The 18221-nt window shown below is 49.0% G+C and overlaps 1 protein-coding gene across 1 annotated transcript in view; it reads right to left on the bottom strand.

Moving 5' to 3' along the window:
• Positions 1 to 17730, bottom strand: part of LOC119448886 (probable glutamate receptor) — a 44122-nt gene extending 26392 nt beyond the window's left edge. Inside the window, exons 1-6 of the mRNA XM_049666546.1 lie at positions 17720 to 17730; positions 12438 to 12528; positions 10795 to 10956; positions 7943 to 8093; positions 4714 to 4931; positions 530 to 685 (exon numbers count right to left, since the gene is read on the bottom strand). Of these exons, the coding sequence (XP_049522503.1) occupies positions 530 to 685; positions 4714 to 4931; positions 7943 to 8093; positions 10795 to 10956; positions 12438 to 12528; positions 17720 to 17730 (789 nt within the window). The remainder of the gene's footprint in view (positions 1 to 529; positions 686 to 4713; positions 4932 to 7942; positions 8094 to 10794; positions 10957 to 12437; positions 12529 to 17719) is intronic.
• Positions 17731 to 18221: the final 491 nt, after the last annotated feature.

Below are 18221 nucleotides of genomic sequence, written 5' to 3'. Positions count from 1 at the left end.
ACGTTCACTTTTCGCCTGGATCCCTGGCACTCCTATGGTCACCAACTCGTCCCGTTGGCCTGTCTGAAAAACTCCTGTCTCGTTACACAGGCCCATATCGAGTGCTGCGTGCCGTGAGTCCAGTTACGTATGAAATCGCCCCAGTCAGTACCAGTGCCTCGTCTGCCCCGCCTTCCACTGACGTTGTGCATGTCGCACGCCTAAAACAGTATTACCCTCCTGTTCCCACTGATATTTAGACGCACCGGGACGGTGCTTCTGTCGCCGGGGATACATGCATATTGCGTGTTTCTTCTGGACGATGCGCGCGGGCGCCCAAACGAAGAAGACGAACTGCTCTTTGCTCTCGAGCTGTCGGCTGATCTGGCCAGCGCTGCAGCTATCCTTTGTAAATATACTTGTAAATAGTCTCCAGTACTTAATCCTTCGTTCGCGTAACAATATTATGAATGCCCCTCTGGGCGCGATACAGCATGTCCACGGGTGTAGTTTGGGGGATGAATGCTTAGGCGCGAACACAAAGACAGACCTTGTATGTGAATGACCCTCGGTCGGCGATGACGACCGCCTTTCCGCGCACCACTTGCTCGAGTATGTGCTGTCCGTAGATGCGGTGCAGCTCAGTCTGGCCGCCGTAGCGGATGATGCGTTCGAACACCCGCTGGTACGCCGGGTTGCGAGAGTCCTGCATTGTAAGTCCAGAAATCGCACATGTGTCAACTTTCAATTTTTAAAGCGGCAGCTTTAAGAACGTTATTAAAGAACGACGTTGAGTGTGATCGAAAATTGTTTACCGATTACAGCGCGGTGCGCGGCGTGCTTCTACCATTGACAGGGTGGCGCGTGCGCCGATACCTTACAGTATCACCAGATGGCGCTCGCCTCCGCTCGTCTGCGGCGGCGCCGGCCGTGCGGGGGAAAGAAAAGAAAGCTCGCCTTCGTGCATATATAGCGTTCGCCGTAAGCGTTTCCCGGCAAAGATTACGGTTGCATAAGCTGCGATGGCCGGGAAGCATGAGAAGCGCAGTCAGTGACCCTTTAATGCTATCGCCTTGTACTCTTAAAGGCGAAGCTTTAGCGTCTTCCAAGTTTTTGAACACAGTATGCAACGGTGGAATGCTGATTGTAAGTGTGCCTAGTGCAGTATATGGTATGCTCTTAAGAGGGACAGCTAAAGAGTTTTAGAACGATGAATAAAAAAGAGCGGATCCCCACACGCTCTGGGAATTAGTTTAAGCAAAGTCTTCATTGGTGTTTGCGATGAACGCTGTTCTTGCTGCAGCACGCAATGGCTTGCGAACTCACGCAGCAGAACCCACGGATCACCTTTCATCCACAAAAAAAAGAAAAAAAAAACATTTTTTTAAGCTTGCTGCACCTTAGCTGAACCATTCTTTTTCGCTTTTTCACATTTCATTGATACTTCACGTTGAATATTTGCCTTTGGACTGGCGTAATTAATCTTACGAGTTAAGCTTGTCCATTTGCTAACAAAGCCAACACTAGATACATAGACAAGTGCAAAAATTTTCTTTCTGTACTCTCGTGTAATAGTTTTCAATGCTATCATTTGTTAGCTCATGCTTGTCAATTTGCACAACACTGGTTCCTACCTGCCATGATTACTTAGTGGATTTGGCACTGCGATGCAAAGCACGAGGTCGCGAGATCAAATTTCGGCCGCGGCGGCTTCATTTCGGTGGCGAAATATGAAGCCCGTGTCCCGTGCATAGGGTGTACGTTAAAGAACCCGAGGTAGTCGAAATTAATCCGGAGTCCCCCACTACGGCGTGCCTCATAATCAGATCGTGGTTTGGCACCTAAAACCCCAGAATTTAATTATTTTTAACGCTGGTTCCTGTCAGTAACAGGGTTCAAAATTTCAGAGTGAAATGCAAAGCGACCACCATTACACATTGTGACTTAATTAGCACGACGAAGCTCTACTGTGTGGTGATCGCGGCTGAAATAAATAAAGAAAAAGAAAAGAAACTCGGAGGTGTACATGCCAGAAACACGATATGATTATAAAGTACGCCGCAGTGGAGGACTCCCTATTAATTTTAACTACCTGGGGTTCTCTAACGGTCGCATAAATTTAAGTACACTAGCAACTGCGGCAGGTTTCTGTGGACGGATCTTGCTAAGTCTTGCTTAATTCACGTCCTATCACGACGGTGAAGCGCACAGACGAAAGCAAGCGCCAACACCAGCAGGCGACTCGTTCAAAGCTTTGAAGCCCGCTCACAAAATGATAAGTATACATGTAACCCGCAAAATTTGAGGCACAGTGCGTTTCCGGCACATGACGAAGTTTTGAACAGATATTACACTTCTACATACCCACGTGGATGTAATGGGAACGTGCCTGCAGAAAAAAAAATAAGCGCACTTGAGAATAAATAGGCGCTAGTATACACTTTGCCCCCGGTAGACCGTTAGCCGTCATTTCTAAATCAGTGAGGAATCACATACCAGCGCAAAAAGCAATTTTTTTCTCGCCTCCTCCAAGCCGCAGCGACAGTACCGGAGCGCCCGCAAGGCTCCACGACGCTTGAAAAGCCTTCGGTTGCGAGCGCCGCGGCGCGGTGAAGCCGCGGGCCACGCACACCGCTGAACTACAGTGAACTAGCTGAACTTAAGTTATCTCCGTACGAATGGGACGGCCGGAGCAAAACCTGCCAGCGCGCGCAATCTCTGAGACCATGGCGTAGTACGTGTAGTTCTTCGGCACGACACAGGCGGCAACACTAGTCCAAGGATGCGAATAAATGTTTGCTCACTACGTCGCATTGCACAGTTGGTTCTTTATTCTATGAATTGCACCTGAAACGTTAGGGACGATAGCAGCTGGGAACTCTGGATGTTGGTTGAAGGATGAAAATGGCGCGGCGCTATGCTTGTGTGTTACTCTTGGAGTGAATCCGCGACGGGTCGGTTCAGAGCACTCCAACAAAGCTTTATAGACAGCGTAGACAGCAACCATGCTTTACTGCGGGCATACACGTTGGTATACACGGGCATACACGGGCGATAATGAAGCCACATTAACGCTATTTTACTCGCTTATTTCAACAGTGTAGCTTTACTACTGGCTTGAACGACCTTATAGTAGCACGGCCAGATCACTCGGAAACGATTAGTCGAATATACCACGAGTCTGCCTGTGTTTGTTGGGCAGTAATATTCGAGATAATAAAGAATGAAGTCGACCATAAAGGCAATGCTTACAAAATCGTCGACAACGATGACATCCTTTATCCCCTATAAGTAAAAATGCGAAGTTCATTCAGTGGATTAGTATTTCTTGCGTGGGAAGCAATACTCCGGGACCCGAGCCAGGGGGTTCAACTTCGGGCCATCAAAAGAGCCTAGGAGGTGGCGGTAAGGCATCGTCTGGTAGCCACCCCTCAGTAAACCAAATTAACAAATTAAAGTTGTTTCTTCCCTATTGCACAGTATTTATGAGGCAAATATTTCTCCTGTACAAGGATAGGAACCAGCCGCGTCAATATCGATGACTTCGCAGGCAGCTCGTTCAGAAATGAAGAGGCGGCCTCGCCGCTAGCCGTTCAGGCGCATAGTATTTTTTTTTTTGGCATAGCACGCCTTTTGCTCTCGTGACCTAAGTGCTGTTCCAGAAGCGTTACGTGGTGGAACATGTGAAGGATACGGCTAGCTGGATGTGTACAATGTTGATCGTTCAAACACTAAATTATCTAAGAGCACACAGTTGTACAAACTACTTGTCTTCGTCTGCATTTTGTATTCGTCCTTGCCCCAGCAGGTTGCACTGTAACGTACGAGATATGCTAGCACAACCTCGCCTAACATTTTCTGTAGCTGTCCCTTCAATGCATGTACGAGGGGTGTGTGTGTGATCGGAAGTTAACATGGAGGTTAACACGTTAGGGCCTACGTAACACGAGCGATGGAACGAAAAATGAGCGTAACCTTAAAGAGACAGGAACACAGCTGCGAGAGCAAGCGGGGTTATACGACATTCTATAGTTGAGATTGAAAGGAAGAAATGAGACGGATAACTGGTGGTCCATTAGAGTTACATACCTGGTACCAGAGGAAGGGAAGTGCAGTCGAGGATGGTATGGAAATAGGTTGTGTGATGAAATTAGTAAATATGCAGGCATAAGATGAGGTCAGCTGACGCAAGACAGAGGTAAAACGTACGACATCATGAAGGAACGAAAAAGTTAGGAGGGAACATCGCGCAACGCGATTGAAGCCAAGCGTGTCGGCCCAATACGTGATATAGTCACGTCAGAACGCGCGGTAAATTTTAGGGCTCCCACTCTGCAAGCCGCGCTGCGGCAGGGCCCCGAAATGCCCCCGAACAAGCACGCATTGATTAAAAACCTACGGCCACTAAACGTCTCGGCAAATCTCGATTCATGCTACGTGGTCTCGACGCAAGAGGTCACGTGTTGGGCCGACACTGAGCAAAGCAGGATCAAAGGGACTGGCGACACGGAGCGTTCGCTGGCCAAGACCGCCTGCGTGACGTAATGATCCCTCCTAGTTTTTTTTTCCTTCCTCCATGGACGACATAGCCGGTGCTGCTGCTGACGATGATGATAGTTGCACTGGAGCATTTAATGAGATCTGCTCACGCAGCCTCTTCTAAGCTTTTGGTCCAGTTCCACCCCCTTTAATGCATGCCCGAGGAGAGTGCATGCGTGTGATTGGCGAGCATACCCTGAGCATGGCGGTGAGGATGCTGCCGGCCAGCGTGTAGGGCCTCACGGAAGAGCGTCGCGCCAGGTCCTGGATGTTGCGGATCACGGACTCTTGGGACTTGACCATCAGGCAGGCGCGCATCTGGCCGGCGAACGCGAACACTAGCACGGTGACCGCCAACCACCAGAAGGCGGTCACCACGCGCGCAGACTGGCGGCCAGGAGGCGCAGAGGAGCCTGCAGGAACGCCCGCCGAAGACCACTATTGTAAAGGGACCCTGCGATTCTTTTTTCTGGCTGTTGGAAACTGTAAAAACGTTGTCTATGTAGCCTTCTATTGCGAGAATGCCTAAAATAATTTGGTAATAACGGCGCTAGCAGCAAATGAAAGTCGATGGTGCGAGAAGGCGAGCGGCCCTCTCCGCAACAAAGGCTCACTGCCGTTGACTCGTCCAGCGTCCACAAGCGAGTTTTGTTTCCTACCCACATCGAAGACCACATATTGTTTACGTCTCTTAACCTACCTCCCTTCCTCGCTCACTCTTTGCTTGTCGAGCGGTGCATTTTCTGTGGTAGTTTTGAGGGCTCTGCGTCACATGGGGGAATTCCCGTGTTGTTCGCGTTGATCCTTGCTACAGATGTGTGCACTGTAGGCGGGTCGTGTCAACGACTCCTAGATAGCAGGCCTGGACACTCTGCTTTATGAACTCATGCTACTTCGACCGAAATTCTCATTGCCATGCCTGGCGTGACGAAAGCAGTAGCATCAAAATCACAGCAGTTTACACGGGAACATGCCCATTAGATTCTATGGCATCCGGGCAAGATAGCATGGCGTCTTGTATCGAAGTGCACGACAGGCCTTGGGCTATCCAGGAGGCGTTGGTCGTGTGCCCGGCATGGTAGGCGAGAGTTACCTGGCGCGGCCTTCGCTGGCAGAGACTGGCTGCTCTGAGAATGAGAGCGCGCGCTAGTTCGTCAGAATTCTGAAGTGTTTTCGCCGTGATGGTGTAATATTTTGCAGACTGAATCGCCACCGCGTGATTGCACCACATTGGGTTTCAGCCATACGAAGAAACACAATAAAGCCAGAAAAAGCATAGGCAAAATTAACAGTTATGTTTAGTTAAAATGTAGAAGTCATAAGGCGCAGTCAGAACGCAGGCGAGAGCTTGCGCGGACAAGGAACACGCGGATAGCACAGGCTCTGAAAGCGAGGGTGACGTGGCGTCGCGGCGATGCCCTCTCCCCTCATACAATACCGCAGCAGCAGGTGTTCCCTTTCCCACGCTCTGCTCCGTCGAGGCCCGAGCCAGCAAGCGCGAGTCAGCGTCCCGGCGTGCGAGGCTCGCTCGTGACGTGGCGTTGCAGCCAATAATTTGGCTGCTACAGACGCCGCCGGCTTTTTCGCTCAATAAGCAATTTCACGCTTTCGCATAAAAAAAAGAGCTGCGGTTAGGGTCATTAGAAACTTAGATAATTTTCAGTTGCAACATCGTGCGCACCATCCCCGCTGCAGCGGGTGAGTTATGTCGATGCCACATCGAGGCCTCAACCTGCATCGGCATGCGTCGCTGTGGTTTAGAAAGCAGCCGTGGAAACGCCCACAGTACTGTCAAGTGAATAAGTTACATCGCTCGCTTATACTTTTGCTTGTAACATCTGTTTCTTGCCCGTGACGTTCAGAGTTCAGGGCACCCCAAACACCGGATTACTCGTAAATGCGAAAAGCGACGAACCCATAGGGTCCCCAGATATGCTATTAATTACGATAACCACGGAAAGCCCTACATGTATAACTTGCATAAGCGCAGCATCGAAGTCTTAACCTAAAATTCCTGCGTATACGAAAAAGGTCGGGTAGCATGGCTAGGCTCCAAATTTATTCCCGACTCCAGATTGGCCCAATGATTACAACGGACACTGAAGAACCGGCGGCGCTTAGTCTTGAGTCACCGGTCTTGCTCGGCCACCTAGTGACTTTGGAAAGTTGGCGAAGCATTGGCAACAAGGCTGCATAGCTGGAACAAAATATACAATAAAGCGGGTCACATTCTGCTACGCCCCCCCCCCCCCCCCCCCCCCAGCTCCCTGTTGTCATCAAGCGCAACTCCATGGACTTCCCAAGATTTTACATCAAGAAATGGACCAGGCTTTGCCTGATAAATAGAGATTCCACGGCACTTCCTGTTCTCACACCAAATACAATTATGTAGGAGCATGAGCTCAACATTACCTTAGAGGTACTCATTCTACAAGAATAAGCTGTGCTGCCTAAATAACACTTCCTTGCTGCAGTAGTGTTATATCTATATTACCGGCACATTCCAGCCAATCACACCACGAGATGACCATCCACCGTGGTACTGCCCCCGTGACCACGAACGAAACTACAATCAATCAGTCAATCGATCGATCAATCAATCAGTTTATTTCCACTTCAAAAGGCAGAGAGCTAGGAAATAAAAGCTCTAGCTTGAAAAGGCTTTCTAGCCCCTTAAACGACATGATATAGAGGTCCTGCTGCTGTGACTCCTGTCCCTGAGAGCCGCCACCTTAGGGGGTGGTCCCAAAAGTTTGATTGAAGTATCAGTGAGATGGAGAGCTGAACGATTTTATTTTATTTCTTATGCACGCCTAGTGGCAAATTCTTTGAATTAAACATGTCGTATGGTAGACGTATCTCTACCTCTGAGCTTCCTTATTCTGACTGCGCGCGATACGTAGGCGCAAATACTTGACAAAAAAAAAATTGGCCGCTGTAGTATAGCTGCCAACTGTTGGCAGGTTAGAAAATCATTGCTCATTAACGTCAACAAAGTTGTTCACGACGGGTCTTTTGAAATATTTGAAGCCTATATTAGTAGAAAGCTGACAGACATCAGGACGTCTTTATCTGTACGAGAATTACTTGGACAAGCAGCTGAAGGGCGCAGTAACGCATTTCACGGCCGGGTAGGGGTGTGAACGTAGTAGTGCGTGTTCATAAAGCAAAATTAAGACAGTGGTTTTATTTCCACTACGCAGTAGGAAGGTAGGGGGGGGGGGAGGGTTTGATGTTGTACGTTTTTTTAAAGGAGTAGCGAAGTGGGAGGACCCCGCCGACGAAATTTGACGATTGCTAAAGGAAGCAATGTAGCAGAATCATTTGTTATGTTCGCCGCCCTGAATTTTAAGTTGCAGCTGCTCCAACTGGTACCCGCTTAAATCTGGCGTTGCCATATGAAGCTGTCGGCGAGATCACTTGCCTTTTCCCAGAAGGTTTTCGAAGTACTCCCACGCATGGCTGAGGAAGCGCTCGACGTAGTAACCGCAGTGAAAGCGCTTCCTTCCTTGCGCGCCGTTGCCTGTAGCCCACTGTTGCTGTTGCGCGTAGAAGCGGTCCAGTCCCGTGGAGAACTAGCGACAGCGTCATCATGGTGAAAACGACGCACACCCACACCTGTGTAGCAAACGGGAGGCACGATGGCGGACGCTGCGCTTGGTGCAAATGTTCGACTCGGCGGCAAAGCGATGGAGTAATCTTTCTATTAAAACAACAAGGTGAGATGACATTGATCACACCCCCTTAACGCTCACGCTTGGCTCATAATTTAAATAATTGGACAGCTCTGTCAGGTGCCTGACCGTTCCTCTTTTAAACAGCGGAGCTGGCTGTCCGGCGTCACGCAGGTCACGTGACCAGGAGAGGATGAGAGCCGTGCCGGGGGAGGGAGGTAACGTGACCAGCAGAGGATGAGAGGCGCGCTGGGGGAGGAGGCGACCAATAGGCCGCGCTGGAGCGCATGGAGGAGAGGCTATAAGAGAAGGTGTTGCTGTGCGGCGCGCACTTTCGGATAACGAACGCGCATCGCAGCCCAGGCCACGAGTAGTGCGTACTCCTGAGGAAGAGGCTGCCTACCACGAGCGTCAGCGAGAGTTGGCTCGTGAACGGGCTCGTCGCTTGCTTTCATTCATCATCATCATCAGCCTATATCAGCTTGCTCTCATTACTGGCGCACAAAAAATAGCGGCGCAACATGCACGCGAAAAACAAGCACGGCAAAACACAGAGAGGAACCTCACGCGAAAAAAAAAAAACACACTGAGAGAACCGCAAATATGTAGCAGCACCAACGAGGCAACGCGCAGAGCTGCTGCCGACGCCGTCCGCGTTCCCCCGCGTTCGCGCCGAACGCGCGCGGTGTCCGTGACTGCAGCCGATTTATTTGGCGGCGACTCGGCAGGTTTCGACCAGACAACTGGACACTCGATCGTCGAGTAGCGTCGGGAGTCGCCGCCTCTTTTCGCCTCGCAACGATTCAATATAAGTGCCTGTTGTAAATATGTGTTTACTTGTATTTACGCAATTGCATCACGTGAAACACATGTACATGTAACACTCGTAACACTCGGGGTAACTAACACAGCTTCGCTGTTCCACCATCTTCACGGAGTGGAAGGGGCGGTGATTTTTTTTTTTAAGGAGCACAGTTGGGTGCCGGTTGGAGAATATTTTGTACTAAGAGTGCAGTGGACGGGGTGAGTGACATCTCATTTCGGATCCTTTCGCCCCGTCCACTGCACGGTCGACACTTCATTCTGCTGTATTCTTGCGGAGTCTTCAGGTGGTGTTTCTATATGAGATCACTTGATTTACTTACGCTGGAGGTACCGCGATGCATAATAACGTGTTTGTTTATTTAGTCAAAAAAAGACCAGGTTTTGCTATGTCACGGCACGATATTTATTTTAATGAACTGAACGGCAAGTCGCCAGAATAAGCGCGCGGCTTGACAGTGGCGTTGCCCTGCAACGGCTTGCGATAAACATCCACATCCTAGATGTAACCGTTGCTGAAATATGCACAATGAGAAAGCAGCATGAATGACAAAAAAAAGGTGAATTACGGAACTTTCTAGTGCTTCTATTATCTTTTAAAGGTGACAGCAAGTATTCTGAACATCGCTAGGCTGATCGTGTCCGTGGAACATCGTCATAAGGGAGGGAGCGTGTTTTGTTGTCTTTCCGGCGCATATCACGTGACCATTCGGTAGGCTGTTTTCGGCTTCAATAACGGTCCCAGTCTTGAGAAAGTATATAATAGCAGTGGATGGCGCGGGCTCAATGTCTTTTCAACCGTCGGCGTGAGCGTGGAGCAGATGAGCGTCTGCTGTGTGCGGCCGAGACTGAGCGCACAAACGTAAAGCCTCTCTACATCTCCTACGTACCCAGGCATAACGCGATCTATTCTTCGTTGGAGCTACACTGGGCTACTCGCAGTATGTTCTTTACCAGCTGGTGCGAAGACGCCCCCTATTTTCCTTTCTGTCAGAGACCCACGCTAAAGCTTTAGTTGGCCTTTCCCAAAGCTCGCAAGCTATGCACTAAGCACGCTTTACAGGACAAGCGACAACCTGGACAAGCTAGAATAGGACCTTGCGCGCTAAAAAAAAAGGGGGGGGGGGGATAGTTAAGGAGGCTACTTGCGCAGTGCCGAAAAGGTAAAAAAAAACGAATACAGTAATATTAAAGCGCGCACATAGAAAGCCTGAGAGCCAGAAAGTAAGTACGCAGCACCAGTCACCAAATGCGGACAAAACGGTGTCGCGAGAGTTGACTTTTGAATCGACGCACTGAATTCCACCTCTCATCATCGCGCCGAGGCCGCCGCCCACAAACGCCGTCGCCAAGCCGAGGATCCCGAGTTTCGGGCCAGAGACAACGAACGCTTGTGACTGAATACTTGGCGCCACCGGGAATCGGTTCGCAAGAAGAAATGCATAACATCGCAAAACTTAACAAAACCTAGCACCACTTAGTATGAACCTAGCCGAGCCATGTATAATCTCGCGAAACTTAGAAAAACCTAGCAACACTTACCAAAAGCCGGAACTAGCTCCGCTGTGACCCAGCCTTGCACCACTAGTGCAAACTGCCCATATTTTTTTTTTTTTCTTTTGAACAGCTTGGCTAACCTTAGCTGGGAGACCCTATAGACAGTGTCTAATGCGTTACCAGTACGTACGGCTGACGTGACAACAAAACAGACAGTTTTACTACTGTTCGTCACCGCCGAAGCCGAAAATTAGGCAGGCACAGAACGATCCCGGCTACTCGCCTGCCAATCGAAGGTGAGCACGTAGGAGAAGACGTTCGTGCTCTCGGTGCGGGTTCTTCCGGCCAGAATGGAAATCTCGTCAATGTACACCTCGGTAGTCGGGTTGGCGATGCTGTTGCGGGCGTTGGTAGGGATCATCAAGCCCAGAGCGAAGTCGCCCTCCTGCACGTGGATTGCCGAGCAGGTTTGGTAATATTGAAAAATAGTGCTCGCGGAGGAGCACTGGAGAGTGAGAAACCCGCACTGCGTGCTTTGCGCTTGCTATCGCGACGTCAGCTTTTATTGTTAGTAGACGTTGTTCGTATGTTAAACGTTAATTTGATGGTGTGTTCATTGGCATGCCCGGCATAGATAGACGGAAAGTATATTTGTCGAAGCGTATGAGCCGCATGCCTTTCCCCGTCACTTATTTTCTTTTTCATTTATTGGCTCATAGATTGAGTGAGGGTAAATATATAGAGTAATAGGAAATCGCTTAGTGTATGTGCAGAGATTACCCTTTTCCGTCTTCACTAGCGTACCAGCACCTTCTTTATATATGTCTCAAGCGTTTTAAAAAGAACCTCACAATTCCACGTGCTGACAGGGAGAGTAGCACCTGCGTCGAACAACAGTTGGTGGTGATGACGATGACATTGATAGTAGTAATGAACTAAAAGTTCAGCGCAAACCAACTAAGGTAGATTTGCCAGGAATCGGGCGGCTAAGACAGAACGTAATATCTGAATAGCTTAATGAGGAATGAAAAGTGCATAGAAATATATATAGGGGAAGCAAGAAGAGAAAATGAAAGAAAAATGTTTCATTGAGTATTCAGAAACGGACAAGATAACTGTTACGTGCGGCAAAATGGGCAGGTTGGTAAAGTTACATGGTGTTCGTAAAACAGCGCTCAAAAAGACCTGGACAAAGAAAACGTAAACGTAACATGCGTTGACTTCAAACCAAGGCTTATTCAGATGCACACATGCAAAATATACTATTCTTATCCCAGCTATCTCGCGCATCACCTATCAAAGAGAGAGAAAAAACTATAACTCTAAATTATAAGTTGAATAGCGTAGGCGCACAGGTAAATTAACAATCACTAAAAAGAAGAATGACTACCGCGACATCAAACCAGGCAGCTGCCACGACACATCTATCTAGTATTACGGCGGGCCAACCTTCGTTGCACCTTTTAGATAACGAAATGGCGAAACAGTTTTATGGCTCCACGTCCTGTATGTTCCCGGCTGACCCCAGCGTTCCACGGAACCTTGTACTTTATTTTTAATACTATTCAGCCCTAACGAAACTGGGTGACGCTGCAGGACCATTTCTCGCTCACTGTGTAACCCGCACACACAAGTTGCTCGCAGATGAGCTTCGATTTAGTGTGTGTCTGATTCAGAGCGGCGCGGGCCACTCGTAATGCAGCTTAGTGCCGCTTATTTTGCAAACGACAAGAACGTGCAGGCACAAGTTTTTCGCCACTGCGAGACCTGGGATAGTGCTTTATGCCCAATTATTTTTGCGCGTTCAGGAAGCACCCTGTTGGACAAAATATGTACCCTTGCCTTCGCCCTTTCTGTGCCCGTGCAATGATGGGTGCTCAGTGCATGTATCATTGAAATGCACGCGGTTGACGTGCGGATACCGACGTCTCTCTGCAGGGAGCCGATGAGTCCAGTCCAGGAGCCGTTCGGGTAGCGGATGCCCAGCGTGCGCTCGGGAGTGAAGTCCACCGAGTAACTGCGCAGATGAGAAGGTGGCAGAAAGGGGGAAGGAAAGGGCGGCCAGAAAAGCGATGGATGGACAGCCGCATGGGTCAGAGGAGCACATTTACCTTAACATTATTTTGACATTATAAAAAAACCGAGTGAATCTAAAGCCTTCATTTGTATGTCATTAGATATGAATTACTGCACTAGCATATACTAGAGAGCAGTAGCTTAGTTAGACCTCTCTGTCTTTCCTATCAATAAAATATCGCTCTCTCTCTCTCTCTCTCTACTGCACTTTGAAAAAGGCAATAATTTCACCTTGAAACTTGGAGTTGTAAACAATAGATACAAAACTGTGCGACAAAGCATGAAGTCACTGAAGAGAACCTTAAACATGTAGGTGATGACTGGCACTTGTTCTTCGATTGACTAGACTGATTTAATAAAAAGAATTTGCAGCAGAACCCGTTTCACCTATATTGTCACCGTCGAAAGATGTTATGTGTGAGGCGTCTGTTTAAAAAAAAGTCGCAGTTTCGCCCGAAAGGCGAAGCATCGATTGTGATAGCAAATTAGTGGGCAGCTATACGAAGCAAGGATAGTAGTTTAATGGGCCGTATAAAGTTGTAAACATTCGCTTACTAACTAAATAGGCAAGCACAGTGTCACGCGCGCACAGTCAAACATGAACACATCTCGCTCGATGACCGCGAAAACTCGCTGTAAAAACGCCGGAGTGAGAAAGTGCGCCAGCAGCTAGCAGCGGCCAAATTGACCTTCGCGCTGTCTCTCGTCTCGCTTCAACGCGAACTAAACGTCGAAAGCACAGCGCATAAGAAGCTACCGGCACTCGGCGCATGCACTTTGTTCCCACCGCAGATCGCTTTGAAGGTGAGGCCCGCGCGGGCGCACACTTCGCCCACATCGCAGATCGCTTTCAAGATACGGCGCCCGCGCGGCCGCGCTATGAGCAGCAGCCGGCGGGGCAGAACGTATCCCCCCCCCTGCCTCACCGTCGTCTCGCCCCAGTGCCTCGTGCGCGACAGAAGATCGCGCGCTTCCGGCTGGCCTTGCTCCCTCGCGTGCGCTACATTGAGCCGCGATTGCCGGCTCACCCTCGTACACTTTCACTCGCACACACAGCGTACGGCGCGCGTCGATGATTTTATCGTCGTTGGACTTTATACGGAACCTCACGGCGACGCCGACGGCATGAAATGCGCTTGGAATGTCCATCGCTATCGCCGCAAAAATATCGGCGCCATCTAGCAACACTGCCGCAAAGCCTGTGCGTGGCCTCCGGAATGCATGTCGTATCGGTGCGGGCGAACACTGAGAAACGCTTCATGCGGCAAGCGGGCTCCTCTCTCGCGCTTCATTCTGGACACGCGACGCCGTCTGACGGCACTGCCGAGAAGTCCGCGCGTGGCATCCGAGAGGACCAGCATGGGGCGCCGGTGCCGGCGAACGCTGAGAATTGTTCCCTCGCTTACCGCACACTTAATGGCCCATACTCAGTGACCCAAGTTGGCTAGAGGGTCATTGAATACCCAGTGCATTCGTGGCGCAGCTCGCTAAAGCGTTGACGTGAAAGGCGTTCATTTAAAAGCGGCACATGTCCACTGCATTTGGTTCGCAGCCTATTAATGTGTCCGGTTGCTGTCCTTGAGGAACCCTTGTGACTGGGTTTGATTCCGCTCGGCATAGGAGAAATTTAGGGATGTTTTTTTTGGTTACTGTGGAGTGGGCACATTCCCAGTGGCACATACCTATTTACCCAAGGTGGCGTCCAAGATGTTCATTTAAGAACGGGACACATCTACTGGCACACACTCAGTGACCAAGGTTGGCACGAAATAAGTTAATTGAAGACCAGCACATACATCTTCGAATAGCGGTACATGCCCAGTCCCGCTTCTATAGTGGCCCATGTCGGCGTGTAAGACGTTCGTTGATAAGCGGCACGTATGTTCACATTGCCACATGCTCAGTCCAAGTTGGTTCGACGCTTGGTCTCGAACCCTGCCCCCTCAGCACTGCAGCCGGACACGCTACCCATTCGACCACTGACCACCCAGTGATCCAGGTTGGCGGGAAAACGTTTAGATAAAAGCACGTTATGGTGACGGTGAGGAGGAGAAAACTTTATTTGAGGCCAGCACTAAGGCCCAGTGAGGAAGAGCGCTTGCTCCGCTAAGGCCCGCTGATGATCCGCCGAGTCCGAGTGAAGTCAAGCACTCCAGAAAGCAGGGGGAGTTTAAGAGAAGTAAGGAGAGGTAATGGCAGTGTTACATGTGTACAGGAACGTGTTCTGTATATCTCTGGCCCTATTCCCGGACAATTGGGGCAGTGAGTTGTGCTACGCCATCCGAAGTTGCAGAGCATGAGTGGGGTGAGGAGAGTTGTACTAATTTCAAAACTAGTACGTTGCCTTGGAATCGCAAAATTGCTGCACACATGTTATCTTGCGACATAGATGTCGTGTGTGCCTGGTGCATACCTGACCACGTTACCTCTGAGAACTTTGTGAAATGTTCGCGTCGGCTCGCGGCACACTTGTACGACGGCCACGACAAACCCAATTTTGAGAGCTGATAGCGTGTATACACAGTGTATCATCGTCACTTTGTTCTTTCATCTGTTTTTTTCTGTCGTGCACGTTATCATTTCCCTACCTGTGAGTTACAGTGTTTAGTTAGCGGCCTAGGCTCGTACTGGATATTGTCTGAAGGCCTAAGGAATAGTTTCATTTGAGTAGTGTCGACACCTGTGGTCATAGTGTATTCGGTTAAGGTTGTGCAGATCCCTAACTTTACCTAACTATACGGAGCGAATGAAGCCATTATTGCACAGAGAAATTCTTTGTTTTATTGAATGGACACTTTTTTTGGCGATTGCAGGGGCTTGGCTTTAGGCATAATAAATTGGTGTTTATAAAGATGCAAAAGTTTGTTTTATGCAGGTGATGTGGAATGATAGGAATGATAGTCGGGACCATGTGGCCAGCGTTCTAAGTCGGTAGGGTGTCCTTAGCGAAGGCCTACCGTAGGAAGTGAAGAAGACGGGCCCTATGAAGTCCGGGACAATTCCACAGCAGGAATGTTATATTGGCGTTACATTAGCGTTTTCAATACTGGCGTCTCAGAGCGGAGAGGTAGAGCCACATGGATCGCGGAACTGCTGCGGCCAAAAGGCGATTACAGTCGGCATAAGCGCAATCCGCAGGACACGCAACCTCCGCCACAACACCACCAAAAAATTTCGCGTTGTGCTTGTCAAGGAAGTAGGTATTAAACAGTCTGGGCGCTAACATGAATCACGGATAATATGAGTAAAACTTCTAGCCCTGACAAATCCTCCTCTCGCCCACTTAAAGAAAAACTAAAAACTGCATTCCTTTGATCAGTACTGAATGATCTAAGCATAACTGGCAGACAGCATAACTGGCAGACTCTGCTCAACAAATGGCAATAGCAACCAACACATGCACAGAACATGGCAGTAATGGCGGCTTGCTAAATTTACCTCCCGTCTCCACATGCCATGATCATGCGGGTAGAGGTGGCGAGGTGCAAAGGTGGAAGGGGATTCGTATTTGCTGCTAGGTTTGAAAGGTGGCGTTCACTGGAATAGAAATCTAGTGTACTCAATATGCTCTGTATTAAGATGTGTATTTGTCCTTTATCGTGCTTATAAAACAAGTTGCAAATTAGGATTGCTTGGAGTACGAAGCATTAGCACGCGTAGGTCACGCAGCATCACGCGCAGTGCAGACCTTTCTGTATATGCAGTTTTACACAGTCGCATTCGCATGCATGCGTATACGTACCGGGTACTTCTACGAAGACTAGATCATATTTAAAAATAGCCGTTTTGAAATAAAAGGGCGACTCCTTCGGAAACATGTCAGCGGTGCCGACCACGCGGTGACGGGCGATGCGTGGTAATCAGTCGCTGATCAACAAAAATCTATTATAACCTTTTAAGCTTATAGTTTCAGCGGGCTCATCGTAATTTGGAAATTGAAGCAAACTCTCCGTACAAGACGTATCAACTTCTGGATCTGGAAAAATGCGGTTACGCGCGGGGCTGTGGCACGTCGACTTTCGCCTATCAGAGGGCGTGATACCGAAACTGCGAGTTGGAACGAACGCTGAGCCGGACCCGTCGAGGCGACGTTCTGCATACGTCACCAAGCGGCGGGCATCCAACGTGCCGCGGTTTAGTGCCCCTCGATGTACTGCCGGATGCTATATATTATAATCACGACCATGTAAAACCAACAGCCGATGAACCCAAGGAAAATATGGGAGTAACTGGATTTGGTTAACATTGAAATACAGAAAATAAGAAGGAAAATTAAAATGGGTGAAAAGATAGGAGCAGAACTCAAAACCTACGCATTGCGCATGCGTTGCACTACCAATTGTGCTACGGCGACGGCCATTAATCGTGTGTATTAATTTTGGGTAATTCTGTGTACTAGATCTAGCCCTGGGATTGTCAGTCAACGTCACTCAAGGCCGCTCAAAACAGGCGAACTAAATTTGATGTCTCAAATTGAAAAAAATATAGAAGTGGCTCAGCAGCGCGCAACATCGAAGAAAGAAAAGGTCTCATGGGGCGCATTAGTGTACCATACGGTTTGTTGTTTCATATATTTCCATGTTATGAGAGGGGGAAGAGAGGCTCCCCGAGAAGACCTTGTCTTTCTTCGATGTCAACCGCTGTTGAGTTACCTTAACTTTACCGACGCCACCTTACCCTGCTTTAGTTCAATCTTGCTCTTGCATGGAAACCTTTACTTTGCTTTAATTTATTCCTTTTCAGGCTGCTATACATTCGGATCGTTACATATTTTCGCTGGCGAAAGCGACACTTCCGGCTTTGGCTTCAGGTGCACAAAGTCTTAACGAGCGCATCTTGGTTTATATTGGCCATTTTGGGCTAATTACGCATTATTGCTGCTCCGCGTACATAGCTTTACGCTAACCTTGGAGCTTCTTTTTTTTCTCAAAATTTATTTTGCGCCTTTTTCATTATTCCCACGTGCTTAGGAAGGCCTCAATTAGTCTATTTTGTGAGACGAGATAGCCGAATCGCACACACCCCGAATCAATCTGAAATCGTCAAAGAAAACATTGTCTTCTGAAGTACAGCTAGTCCTTGGTTTAATTTCGGGCTTTGGTCTTGCGAGGGCGGGCGCCACGTGTACTCACTTGAAGCGCATGCCTTGCGACAGCTCCCGCAGAATGTCGCCCAGAAGGCCGCGGATGTGCATACCCCCTTGGCTCGTACGCGTGAACACCGCGTGTGGGTCGTACTGTGGGGAGGAATAAGAACGACATCCGTTGTCACCGCATTGGGCATCGAACAGAACTCTGTGGTTTCGTTAGCTTTCACTGCTTCCCTACATAACGAAAGGACGGCCTTTAGATGCTTTCGGATGGATGAGAAACTTTATTAGGGTCGGGTTTTTGAAAAGCACGTGAATTTTCTACTGCAGCAACGCATCGCGGCTGAACATCGGACCAAGAAATTTCCAGGTATCGTTTTTTTTTGTGCAGTGCGACAGAAAGGACCGCAACATAGCAACGCGAGGGCAGGGGTTTATCCAGAATTTCGATTATTTTTTTTTCGGGGGGGGGGGGGGGGGTGGATGCAAAGTTGTTGGCTGTATTTTTTTTTTTTTTTTTTTTGAGCGAAGGGAAGGGGCATAGT

Source organism: Dermacentor silvarum, chromosome 4 (genome assembly GCF_013339745.2).
Source record: "Dermacentor silvarum isolate Dsil-2018 chromosome 4, BIME_Dsil_1.4, whole genome shotgun sequence".
NCBI classification, from domain to species: Eukaryota; Metazoa; Arthropoda; class Arachnida; order Ixodida; family Ixodidae; genus Dermacentor; species Dermacentor silvarum.
Note: the sequence above shows the minus strand (reverse complement) of the source record. Positions and strands in the feature narration are given on the sequence as shown.